This window comes from Hirundo rustica, chromosome 6 (assembly GCF_015227805.2).
Source record: "Hirundo rustica isolate bHirRus1 chromosome 6, bHirRus1.pri.v3, whole genome shotgun sequence".
In the NCBI taxonomy this organism is placed as follows: Eukaryota; Metazoa; Chordata; class Aves; order Passeriformes; family Hirundinidae; genus Hirundo; species Hirundo rustica.
Window position 1 is genome coordinate 61,903,810 of NC_053455.1, and position 13,508 is coordinate 61,917,317.

At 43.4% G+C, this 13,508-nt stretch overlaps 1 protein-coding gene across 2 annotated transcripts in view; it reads left to right on the forward strand.

Moving 5' to 3' along the window:
- The window catches only part of NAV2 (neuron navigator 2), a 371,525-nt gene that overhangs the window by 211,598 nt on the left and 146,419 nt on the right, over nt 1–13,508 (forward strand). For both annotated transcript variants that reach the window (XM_040066269.2, XM_058420870.1), the window contains one exon: nt 11,602–11,719. In XM_040066269.2, the coding sequence (XP_039922203.1) occupies nt 11,602–11,719 (118 nt within the window). The remainder of the gene's footprint in view (nt 1–11,601; nt 11,720–13,508) is intronic.

Here is a 13,508-nt window from a genome sequence, read left to right on the forward strand (position 1 = left end):
TTCCTATATTTCCTTAGTTTGCATCATAGCTGGGGACACTGCCCTTCTCTGCCCCTTTAAAACTGACCTAGTGCCAAATGTGTAGCTTCAACTGTTGCCAATTTTCTTGTCTCTAATTGGCATATAGATCACGATGCAGAAAGCACTCCCAGCCTCCTAAATGGAAGCAGGAGGAACTAAGCTGGAAGCAGGGTCAGCATTGACAATTTAATGTAATTTAGAAAGTTATCTATCAGTCAGCGGAAGATTCAGTTAGATTTGTATCTGTGAAACAGATGGCCTACTGCAAGACCATTAGATTAGGTTTGTTATGTTTGTGGAAATTAATTCAGCACTTTATTTTTTTGTTTGGGGGAGGAAAAAAGAACTTCTAAGTGCTTAGCAGGAACAATTTATAAAGATGACCTTGTTTCCTATAGAAAATATGGCAAACCCCTTGTGATCCCAGGTATGCAGGAAGCTTTTTTTCTGTAGCCTGATTTCTGGGCTGCGTGGCAATATAGTGAATGCCATAACAAAACCAAAAAATGCTTCCACCTGTGTATAGATGGTTGTTAGTATATTCAAATGCAAGAATTTTACCTCAAGATCTCATTAGGAAAACACTTAGGGCCAGGGTATGTGCTGCATCCCCTCATCTCTATGTTGATACAAATACATGCAAATATTTCCTTTCTTCTCTACTGAAAAGTGAGGACCAGTTTTTAAAAATGCTGGAGATCTGCCACTGTTTTTTAAACCGTCTTTTAAAAACCTGATTTTTGTAAAACTTATCTGAAGTTTTCTGAAAGATTGATTGTTTATTTTGATGGCTAGGAGGAAGATGAGCTCTTGGGATGCTGGGATTCTGTCTTTTTGTGTGTCTTTGGGATGGAGTCTTTGCTACACAAATTAATGCTCAGCTGTCACAAAATATTTTTCACTATCTTAAAAACGCAGCTTAAAATAAAAAGTAGGTCACACCTAGGATTTGTCTAGCCAACTGTCCCATTTCTGACAGTGCCCAGGAGCTGGAGCAGCGTTAGAAAAGAGGAATATGGGTAGAATATAAAAAAAGGGTTTGGAAAGGTAATTGGCTGCTTCTCGTTCTTGCTCTTACCATCAATAAGAGTTAGAAGTAATGGAATTAATATGTAATTCTTTTAACTACCAGCTTCAGTACTGTTCAGTACTTCAGCCGAATTCCTGTTCAGAAGAGTTAAATGTGCACTCACTAGCTGAGAATTGAGTACAGGCTTGAAGCAATCCCGTGGTCAAGTCTTTGCTCAGGTTTGGGTCTTGTTTCCTCCTTTCTTCATTCCTTCCATCCCCAGATTTTGCACTGATCTTGCTTGGCAGATAAAGTGATGAATAAGTTGTTGGCCTTCCTGACTCACTTGCAGTGATTTTTCATCCATGTGTTGGTTGCCTGTTGCTTTATATCGTTCCAAGCTTCTGGCAGCTCCAGAGGCATTGCCTCTTGTGAAAAGCCTCGGACACTGAACTAAATTACATTTTACAGGGCGGGGAAGGTAGCACAGATGACTTTCCTCTTTTTTTGAGTGGCATTAGACACTGTTCTTGGGAGAGGAGGAGATTTGGCTGGTTGCAGTGTTGATATGGACCAAGCCTACCCAGGCCCTGGTTTTGAAGTCTCATTTTTGTCCATCGAACACTAAGCAGACCCAAAAGGGAATGTTGGCTGGTTCTTCTTGGCTAAAAGAGGGCTGGGATTTGGTGCGAGACCGAGGCCAATTTCCGTAATTCCCTAATCCCCACAGCAAAATTATTTTGTTAAAAATTAAGAAAAGCTTTTGCGATGTTGCCTGGCCTCAGTGTTTGGATCAGATAACTTTCATCTTCATACACTGCTACGAGTTGAAAGGGTTTAGTATCATGTGCCTTAGAAACCAATTTTACTTTTACTTGGAGTTGCTTCACATCTGTGAAAGTTGTTTTGACAAATTAATCCTCTAAGCAATCAAGAGAAAATGAAACAGAGGAGTGAGTTTGAAATGCTACATGGCAAATCAGGTTCCATTTCCAGCCCTCTTCAGATTATTATCTCTTGGAATCTTTTCCTTGCCCTTTGTTTCTCAGAGTCCAATCCAGCAGCGATAGTTCATCTGTTCTGATCCCTCCTGCGGCCATGGCTTTCTGCCCAGAGGAGATGATCCGGCAAACACACAGATTCGTGACCCCAGGTGAAAAATGCCAATGAAATTACAGCAGCTGTTTGGAACAGTCTCTCTCATACCTTTTCCAAAACAGAGAAAATGAGTCTGTCTTCATTAGAAAAGTTTAGAAGGCTGTCATGAGCCAAGTGTGCTAGGACTCCACGGGTTTTTGGGAACTGATGGCATTGGGAGTTGGATGCTTACAGCAGGAGCTCTGGGGCTGTAGCAGCCTGGAGTTAGATCCTTCTCCCATCCTCAGTGGTCAGGTTTTTGGGGGAACACGTGCAAACTCCCCCCCCATCTCACCCTCAGCCTGGTGCCAGTCTGCATTGGCAGCGCTGCAGCCCCAGCACAGTCCTGAGCACAGCAGAGCCTCGGCCCTCGGAGCTGTTTGGGTAAAGCAGCTCCTTCATGTCACAGCACGTCATGTTCTACTCCAACTCCATCAAAGCCCCTCTCATCCCCCCCCCTCTCCAAAACAAACACCCACCTCTGCCACGGTGAGGGGGCTTTGCTGGGGGGAGAGCTGGTGTGGAGACGCTCTGGCTCCCAGGCTGTTTGCTTTGCGTGGAGCAGCTAAAAAGGCCCCGTGGATCTGACCCTGGCAGGAGTGTGCCTTTTGAAAAATCAACAGGGAAAATGTCAGGCACATATCCCTCAGCTCAGCAAGAGGGGAGGTGAAGCAGCCCTCGCCTCTCACCTTGGCAGCATCGGCCGTGTTACTTTTGTTAACATAAAGAATTCCAAGCCAAGCGCCTTACCGGTGCCAATTCTCTGTGGTTTTAAGGAATGCCAGCAGCAGTGGTCAGACCATGGAAGCAGGGATGGCTTGCACATGGTGGGGTCTTGCCAGAGGGTGGGCAGCCCTTACTGCACCAGGCTGTGTGTGTCCATTCCAGGTCTCATTCACCCTGATGCTTTTTAGCTTTCATTTGTGATGGATGAAGCCTTCAAATGTTGTGAATGTTCCGAAGTTCTGAGGAGGGATGTACCTGGAGTTATTTGTCATGCAAAATCTTGGGTTTCCTCATACATTGCCATGGATGTTAGGAGCATTTACACAAAGGGAGTTGTCTCTAACAGGTAGAAAGCCTGTTAAAAAACCCCAAACAACCCAAACCAACAACAAAACAGTCAAAACCCCAACAATTTCTTTAATCATTCCGTGAATGCCTACAGTGTCCAACACAAAAGACCTGCTTAACTTTATTCTTGCTGTAAATAGCTTTGATATGATAAAATATACTGATGCTCTTTGAAATTGATGCCAAACCTTGGAAGTCTGTGCTAGACACGGTAGTAAGAGAAGGGAGCAGTGTAAGGGAAGAGCTGCAGGAGGGGTGGGAGTTGTGAAGTGCGACTGTGTCAGAAATCTGAGCGCCGTGCGTGCGTGTCTTCAGCTAAAATTAACCACCCAAGCCTCAGATGCCAGCACATATATAATCATTTAGCTGTGGACCCCCTGAGAAGGAAGAGCAAGCTGGACTCAAGCAGAATATATTCACGTTAAATATGCCAATAAGTAGCATGACCTTCCAGGTCCCCGTTCGTGGGAGAAGTAAATTTTCCTGTGACCATTATAAAACAGTAAGCAGCTCTTGGCTCCTCGATCATGGCAGCGGTGCTGTTGAAGAGTAACTAACTTCAGCCTTAGAAATGTTGGGTTTTTTCCCTTTATTCTGCAGCTTTTTAGTTTTTTCTGTGGTTTCTCTTCAGAGTAGATGTGTGTCAGCTTTCCGGATTAGCCCTTTTCTGTCGCTGTTTGTGGGTGGTAGCAGATGTAAGTGGGTATATTTTGTGTATGAGAGCTGTGATATTTGAAAATAACTTGGTGTGCACTTCAGGTGACTTTTAAGAAAACACTGAGGAGAAATACAGTGCATTTGCTGCTTTTGTTCTCAGGGGTGGATTATGCTTTGTTGGTGTGAGATCAATTCAGGTGTTTCACTGCGGCCAAACGTGACTTGGGATGAGTTTTGCTGACCAGCTCAGCAAACCAAGCTCCGTTTCGCTTGGGGACGCGCGGAGGAACCGGTGCAGGTGCGAATGCGGTCTCGTTGTATTCAGGGCTTCGTGGGGTTTCTTGCAAGGGGGAATGAGAGGGCGGCCACCTGCTTGGCATGGTGTGTGTGACTGCAGCTTGACAGGATTTGTGCGTGGCAGACGTGGAGAATGGGAGCGTTGAGGGCGCAGCGTGCCGGATGCCGGCACAATCCCTGTCCTTGCTTCACCTTCCAGCCTGCTCCGGTGGGAAATATCGAGCCCTCTGTGTGGGCAGCACCTGTCAGTACCAGGGTTCAGAAACTTCACGACTGAGGGGATAAAAAGGACTTCTCTCTTTGCTCCTCTTTTATATCAAACGTAGTAAAATATTCAGTGCGGTAAGAGTAGGGAAGGTGGCAGCTGGGCAATTGAAAGCGTGATGCTTGTTCAGTATCCGCCAAAGGTTTGCTCTAAACGCTCTGTGCCTGCTCTGAAGCCTGGACAGTCCAAGGCTCTATTCCTGGAAAGGTCACAAGCCTACTAAAATTGACACATATGCTTGGCTCTGAGCTCTGTGAGTCAGCCCATTGCTTTTGAATAGTAGTCATATGCATGAGAAAAGCCGCCCTCAGTTGGGAATAAGGCTTTAAAGAGAGAGAAATAAGTAGTCCCAGTGGTGTTTAAATTACCCATTTCTCTATTTAACTTCCAAAGGCTAATTAATGTACACAAGTGTCCAGTAAAATGTAATGTTCAGGAGAATATCCCCCACCAACTGGGTAATAATTCAAAGCAGTTGCAACCAACACTTGCACGTCTGAGCAGAATAAATAATTTGGTTGAGTCGCCTGAAGAAATGAAAAAAAAACGTAGCAGAGGTACCTTTTTCCCCCCAGAAATTTGGGAACCAAGTGGGAATTGCAGATGGCTATAGCTCCATTCTCAATAGTTGATGATAAGTCAAAGAGTACTGGCATCATATTAGATGTTAATTAGTAGGTGCACGTGCATATGTGTGTGACAGCTGTTTTTAGGGAATTGCAATTCACAGAACCAGAGAGTGGGTTTTTTGGGTTGGAAGGGACCTTAAAGACTGTCTCATTCCAACCCCCTGCCACGGGCAGGGACCCCTTCCACTAGACCAGGCTGCTGGGAGCCCCATCCAGCCTGGCCTGTTCTCCATACAGTGACATTCCAAGAAGGGAATTTTGCTGTTTCACCTGCCTGCTGGAAGGAATCCACCATTAATTCAGCCCATCACCCTCTCAGACTTGGAATTTCTGGTGGTTTCCTCCCTTTATCAGCTGGCTTTCGTGCCACAGTGCTTGGTAGGATTGAGTCAACGAAGCTCCAGACCTCCATCCTGGCTTTCCAGATGTTTCCAGTGTCTTGGAGCAAAGAGGAGTGATTGACTGCTAGCCTCGTGCATCCTTTCCTTCTGAGCTGGGGGTCCCTGGGGGCTCAAGGGCACCCCTAAAGATGATGGATGTTTTGCTTTGAGTCCTGCTCTCCTCGTCCCACCAGCTGTATCTTGAAAGAAAAGGAGCAGGCAGAACTCTTTGTTCAAAGCCCACTAACCACCTTTAAATTATTGCAGGGAAATGTTATCCATCCTCTGTCCTGCTTTTTAAGCCTTTGTTTTGTTTTGCAAGAGCTTATACTGGGGGGAAAAAAACATGAAATAGTCTTTTTGGATAGCAGTGCAAAGCTTCATTTATTCTGGAAGAGTTGGCGCTACCCTTTTGGTGGGATTTGTGTCTTGGTACTGACATACAGATAGCAACTTCTACGGGATTTAAGAAGCATGTAGGGGCAACTAAGGCCACAAAATTTGTTATAAATCTCTGAAAAAACGTCTGTTACATGCTGTTAAACCTTTTGTTCTGTTTTCGTTTGTTTGTGGTTTTTGTTTGGGTTTTTTGTTTGTTTGTTTTTGTTGTTGTGGGGCTTTGTTTGTTTGCTTGTTTGTTTTTTGGTGGGGGTGGTTTGTTTTTTTTTTTTTACCATGTGCTTCCTTGTCCTCCTTTTGCCAGTAACTCAGCAAAATATTGTCAGGGTCATAATCTCTATGCCCTTTCAAAATAGCCATTATCCTTCCTGTGCTTCCTTGGAGCCAGAGATGCTCCAGAGGGATGGGTTCTTCTGCTAAACCTTTTGGCTTCAGCTGTTTCACTCTGGGCTTTGCAGTGTGATATCTGCTAATGAGCTCACTGTGTTGGACTGTAGCAGGGATCGGCATGAGACTGCAATCAGTGTTGCCAGTCAAAAATTGGGATTTCGTGACTCCACATGTGCAAGCCCCATGACACTGGGCAGAGCAATGAGTACCTCACGGGCTTTTCCAAAAGCCTAGAGCGTTGTAAGGACTGCAGGCATTCCCCTTTGGGTCATCTCAGTGTGTTGTGGCTATTTTTAGGTTTTGGGGTGGTTTTTGTTTTCCCCGTGCACTTCAGCAGCAGCACAGGCACTGCATTGTGGTGGCTGTTCTGGGATGGGAGTTCATTGGTGTGACTAACCTGCTATTCAGTCATGAAAAAAGCCTCGCTCTGCTCTAATTATGCTACGTGATGTCAAAAAGATATTCTTCAGCTGTTACCAAATTCGTGGGAGCCTGATTCATGGTAATTATTGGGAGAAAACAATCGGAGGCTGATTAGTTCAGAACTGACATGGCGGGGGAAGGAAGGAAAGATTTGAAAATTTACTTGGGCAATGATTATAATCACGTTTTTGTGTGCGTGGAAGTGAGTAACAAGGAAGGGATTCGGGCACATTTTCCACTTGCGTAGAAGAGAGACATTCTTTTCAAGTAGGTCCGTGTGAATCCTTTCTTTTCTGTGAGTGTGTTTCAGAATGCTGACTCAGAGGCAAAAGCATCAGGTAGTTTCCATTTAAAGGGGACCCTGGCTTACCTGATAATACCTGAGACCTTCACCCAATTGCAGCCCCATGGATATGCTGGGTCTATAAAGGATCTTCCCGGGTTTATTGCTCCCATGACTTTATTCATGCTTTGTACCCTGGTTTTGCTGGTCAGTTCTGCTCCCCAGCCCCCTTCAAGAGCTTGGGGGTGGCTGTGTGGGCTTGAACAAAGGAACAGTTCTGCTAAAGGCACCTTTTGTACTGGTGCCGTGTTCAGGCACAGGGCAGGCTCAGGTGGATGTGCTCTCTCAGCACTGCCAGAAATGTTGCAGGAGGCTTGGAGAGCCAGGGAATTTCACGGCTCTCCTGGCTGGAAAGTGAGATTCCTCTCTCCTCTGAAATGTGCTTTCTAGAAGCAGGTACAAGGCTGAGGAAAGGGCAGAATGGGAGAAACCCCATTAAATTTCAAAATTCTTTAATTTTGTTGATGGAAGACAGCGTTCAGGCCTTTTTCTTTACAGACAGATTTCAAAATATTTAGAATTCGGATTTTTTTTTTTCACCCCAAACCTCGCTGGTTTTTTGCACTACATTTTAGTGTTTTAGCTATGCCTCATAATGTACTGAATATTTCCAAAATTGATACTTAACTGCAATGCTCTTAGTTCAAATCTGGTGGATCAAACGGGAGGAGAAAAAGAGAGAAGAAAAAAGTCTTTTGCATATGTTTTTAATTTGTTCCCAGATAACTGGATTCCTGAGATCATACACTAGAGAGGAAAAAAAAAAAAAAGAAAAAAGCTACCAAACAGCTGAGTCCGCCTTTAACAAAAGCTGGGACTTAGACCCGAGTCAAACATTAACCTGACTTGGACACAAAGACCTGCTTAGGGTGATAATGCCCAAATCACCACGTTCACTTGATTTTTGTAACTAAAGTAAGGAAGCTGGCTCCAGGGATTTTCATACTGCGTGAAATCACTGAAGAGTTCTAAAGCCCATACTGGTGTGTATAATAAGGCAATATCTCTTGGGTTGTCGTGGGTTGAGAATTTCATATCACAAGATTTTTATATTTTTAAATCGACAACTGTTCAGGTAATTTTCACGTGAATATTCAAACACCTGACTTCATACCCGTATGCTGAAAATACCTGAGGAACACTCACAATTGATGTGCAGAGATAGGAAAATGGAAAGTTTCTCGGCAGTGTTTTCTTAGTTCTTTTATTATTGTTTTTCCAATTATTTGCCTGGTTTCAAACATTTGAAAACACTGTGTGCTTTGAAATGTATTTCATGTGTCTAGAAATAGCAGCCATTGTGCAATTATATTTTTTTTTCGCTTGTTTGTATGGAAGTGGAAAAGAAACATTAGAAATCTTTGTGTAGTACATTACAAAGACTTGCAACAAACAGGTTTCGAAAACATCCTGAAAATTTTCAATTATTAGCTTTAATGTATGCCATAAAAATCAGTGGTGGCCACAAGGAGCTGCTACAATAAGCCTGGCTAATACTGTATTCCTAGGAATGCTTCAGAGCTTGTAAATATATAGTCCAGGCAGTTAAAAAACCAATAATCTGTCTGTTATGCATATTGCAAAATAATGTTGTACGATAACATTTTTAGGAGGAGTGCAGGTTTATTACGTCTGTATTTTCCTGTGGAATGCTTTCCTAATCAACCAGTGGAATGAAATTATATCCCACACCCTTAAATACCCCAGGAACAGACATTTCCTCCGTAATGGTGTGCATTTCACAGTAAGCTCTGCTTGTAGCAGGCTGACTTCAGCACCCAAAGTGGGCTTTACAAGAATAATTTGCCATCAGAGGGAATTTCTCGATGTGTCATCGTAGGCAGTGAATCAGGCAGCGGGTATTTGGGGTTTTTCAGGTCGTCCCCTTTACCAGGAGGGTTTAAGGGGGTTCAGGGATTTCTTTGATGCAGTTCCAGGGTATGAATACGAGATCTGGTGTTCGTGGGTGTAACAGGTATTGGGGCAGTAGGAAGCAGGTACAGGACAGCAGCTTGACAAATCCAGCCATGCATTCTCACGCTGTTGTTTGACTTAAAAATCAATCCTAGCTGGCTCTCAAGGTCTTGCTGTTGCTGTGATTTCGGGCTCTGCCAGGAGGGGTCTGCTCCTGTTTTAACTCTAGGGCTGATCCAAGGATTTGTCTGACTGCACGATGATCCGCATCAAGGAAATGATCCAGGCTGGAACCGATGCATCAAAGTGTAATCTTAGATTTTCTGGAAATGCTGCAGCGATAAACTAGGACATCCCCTGCAGCCCCCCCATTAAAGCAAGCGTGGTTATTGTGTTGGATAAGTTCCTTGTCAGCTGAATTGCAGAGATGGCGTGGGGGTGGGTGGACCCTTGCACTTGCAAGGTAAATGGTTTACTACCTGTTACCTCGTGTGTCTTCACTCCCAGATAAGGAAGCTGAAACCATGTAGCAGAAAAGTAGGTTAAGTCAGTCCCAGTTCCTTGAAGTCCTTGAATCTTTTAAAATGTTTTCCTGTTATGGAAAACATTTTCTTGTGAAAGGAGCTAAGGAACACAATGTGTGGTTTGTGCAGTGCGGGTTTTTTGCCCCTTTCCTTTTCTCGGTCAGCTGGGGAAATCACTCCTGTGTACTCAGCCTTTATTTCATGGAGATGCTTTTCCAGCTCTGGGTTTGTTTGTTTGTTTGTTTGTTTTTTCACAAAGGTGTTCCAGTGTGTTTTTCTGTTCAAGCCCATGATGCTGTTGGCATAGCAAGTGCACATCCTGCTGCTCTGTAACGGGAAAGTAAAGGATAGGTGGTAGAAAATAGGGGCATATCTTTCACATATTAAGTGATTGGTTCATGGCTGCTGCCAGTTGTGTTTCACAGTTAAAAAAAAAAAAAAAAAATGAAGATTTTATAACAAAACCAGCTCTAGTCAAAACCTCTGCTCTTCATTTTTAGCGTATTAACATTGAATCAGCGAGTGCAAGAGGGATGTGAAATTGCAGTCCTTCTATTACATCCAGGTTCCTCTGTTTTGTGGCAAATGCTTGTTCCCTTGGCAGCTGGCTTTTGATTCCCGTGGAGGAGGACATCACCACCACACTGGAAATGCAAGGCTTGAGATGCTTCTGAAATGAGTAGCTGTGGGTCAGTAATTTAGAGGATCTGCACTGCTCAGCCCTGCGGCTCACAGAATAAGAAGGATGTAGAGCTACTGGAGTGTAAAGGAGGTTCCTGAATGTTGCTTTGCTCTTCTTTTTTTGCCAGGGTTGGGATTGAATGGACTCAGATGTTTATTAATTCTTATCTCTATTAAGGTCTCACAAACTGTAAGTTCTACAGCACTTCTAGGTAACAAACTGAAAAATGGCCCCTATTTCTCTCTCTGCAAGGCCTTTTAAGGATAAACTGTCCAATTATGAAATGACACCTAAATTACTTTTACTTTTAACCCAGTAACCAACCACCCATGGCCCAGGGAGAAGAAGGTGAAAAAGCAGGACTCAGCCTCTGCCCTAAAACCTCTATTTTGCTTTATATATGTGTTCCTGTATTCTAAACCCTTAAACTCTGTGTTTTCCACCCTGTGATATCACACACTTCTATTCAAACTCCACACCCACAATCCCAGTGCTGTCACTCAATTTTGGAAGCTGTTCCACGGCCTCAGGTCCAATGCAGTGTTTGCTTGGGGGTCAGTGCCTGTGAGCACAGAGAGCCTGGAATCCTCAGTGCCCAGGGTTCCAACACCTGAGGATGGTCAGAGGGCTGCAGGTCCCTCTCCTGAAGCTGGAGTTGTTCAGCCTGGAGAGCCACCCCTCTCCTCGTGCTCTTTGCTTTCCATCACTCAGTGGCTCTGAAGGAAAACAGAATTTCCTGGCCAGAGCACAGGGAGGGCTTTTCCTGGGGTTTTTGGGGACTGAATCCCATTGTTCCATCTGTGTCAGTGACTGACACCCTGGTGTTGAGGTGTTTGTCATCCCCACAAGGGTTTGTAGGGTCTGTGAGAGTTGGAATGACTCCATCCCCACAGGGATTTATAGTGTCTGTGAGGTTTGGGATGGCTCATGCTCCAGGAAGCACATTGAATCTACATCCGCTTGCTGATAGACTGGATTCAGATGAATGTGTTTCCAGTGTTCTAGACAGGTTTCAGAGTTGAGGTGAACATTAATATTTAGATATTTAAAAGGTAAAATCCCAATAGTTAATTGTTTTGACCCTGTTTCTTTGGAACATACTAGGTAATTTTGCAAAATCTTAATTTGGAATGTTGCCCTATGTAAAGAATACTGTTATTTAATTCATAGGCAGAAATTCCTAATGAAGTAAGGAATTTAGCTTCTTTTTGATAAGCCAGCATGAAAAGTTTTTGTAAGTTCTCTGACGAGCTTGATTAAGTTGTGCTGGCATATGATGAGCGGTACTTAATGCAAATTAAAGAGAGATTTGGTTGCTTGGTGTGCTTAGTTTTCAGGTAACACATTTTGAAATAAATTCCAACAGATGGAAGTTTGCATAATGTATCAAAACCAATTTAATAGGCCTGGTTGTGTTATGAGTAACAGATTATTTTTGTTTGTCTGTCTCCTAACAGATTTATACGGATTGGGCTAATCACTATCTAGCAAAATCCGGTCACAAGAGATTGATAAAGGATCTGCAGCAAGATGTGACTGATGGAGTCCTGCTAGCTGAAATAATCCAAGTTGTAGGTGAGTGATTTTCTGTGTTTGTGCCAAGCTCGCTCGCACAATCGCTGTTTTTATCTTCCACACCAACAAGGAGTGCATGGGGGGGAATCCATCAAACTGCATGGAATTATGTCAGTCATTTTCCTTCAGAGGCTTCGCTAATTAATTTGAAAAAGATTTGTCTTCTAGTGGAAAAATATTGGATGTTGCTGATAAGATCTTCTGACACAGCAGTATTGCTCCACATGGCTGAATGTTGAAAAACTACTCATGAGATTTTTTTTTTCTGCTAGGATGCTGTTAGCCCTCACTATTTCTAATATTTGTTAGGTACTGGTCTGCATATAATTCACAGTGATACTGCCTCCTGTTTTGAACCTCCTGCCTCCAGCTGGATTTGGGACATCCATATATACAGCTGGGAAACGAGAAGGGGGTGTAATTCTTGTGTGGCAGAAAAAGAAATCTTTCATAACGAGTTTTCAGACGAGGAGAATCGCTTACCATCAGGACAGATCTCAAGTGCAGGCTCAGTTATTTTATCCAAAGCCTTTAGTTCTCTTAAATTAGTGCACTAATGCTCATGGATAATGAAAGTTCTGAACAATTTTCTCCATGCGGAGCTGCAATATTGTCCCACTTCCCCTTGAGCCTGGCTCCTTCATTAGTTCCTTCAGAGGCTCGCCCATCTGGTGCTGGGGGTGTCACAAAACACACAGCACGGGCCGATGGAGATGGATGGAATGGGAAAGCCTGCTAATGGGAATTAGGACAGCCATTGTTAGGAGCAAACTGACAGATTTGGGATGCAAATTAAGAAGCCAGTTTGAAGGAACAGGACATCAGAGCACGCGTGTTTATTATGTGTGTTTGAGATGCTCTAAGGGAGCTAGCTCTGGGTTTAAGGTAGGGATCTGCAAGCCCTGTTCTGGGATATGAAGCATCTTCCAGTGATTCTACTGGGATATGATAAAAAAAGATTCTGTCTCTGCTGTGGAGGAACATTAAATCTCAGCAGCATTGCAGACCTGCCGTGCAGTTACAGAGGTGTAAAAACAGGCCATGAATTCATCGATGATTGTGTGTTGACAGGTATTCACTACAAACAGTGCTCCTTCCTATATCCCTTTCCTTTAATAGGAGGGGGTTTTGGGAGCCCAGGAGCAGTTAGGAGTTGATTCCTTTCACGCCTGTCTAGCTGCCCTGCCATGACACAGTTGTAGGAAACTTCTGCTTCAGAACAGATGCGCAGGAATACCACCATCAAAACGTGGACTTGGTTCCCTCTACCAAATATTTAAATGTAGCTCTTTGAGTACTGACTTGTGAAAACCCTTGTGAAATTCAAATGATTCCTTCTAAAATACATAACCAATTATTGCTTTGATCACCTTTGCAGGTTGTGGGTGTTTTGGTCATTTTTATAGCTGTCTTTTGGCTAATATTTAAGATAAAGTCTGCAGGGTTTCAAAAGGGCTGAAGTATGAGGGGAAGGATTTCTTTTTCAAAGAACCTTTTTTGTTTGAGAGAAAGGCCATATTTAAACATGTCCCAGACAAGAGACAAGTTCACAAGTTCGTTAGCCTCCTTTGCAGTAATTATGAATGGTGCTGATTTATACAACTTTTGTTATTATTTATTATTATTTATTATTATTCCGATTTATAGGAATACAGCCATCAATTTTTAGACATGTTGCAAATTTAGTTGATGGAGTTACTGCATGGTACTAAAGTGGGAGATGGTAAATGTTATGAGATGGGTGCGCAGGACTTGGAAGGGTGGGATTTAATGAGTTTATCTTTGTTTC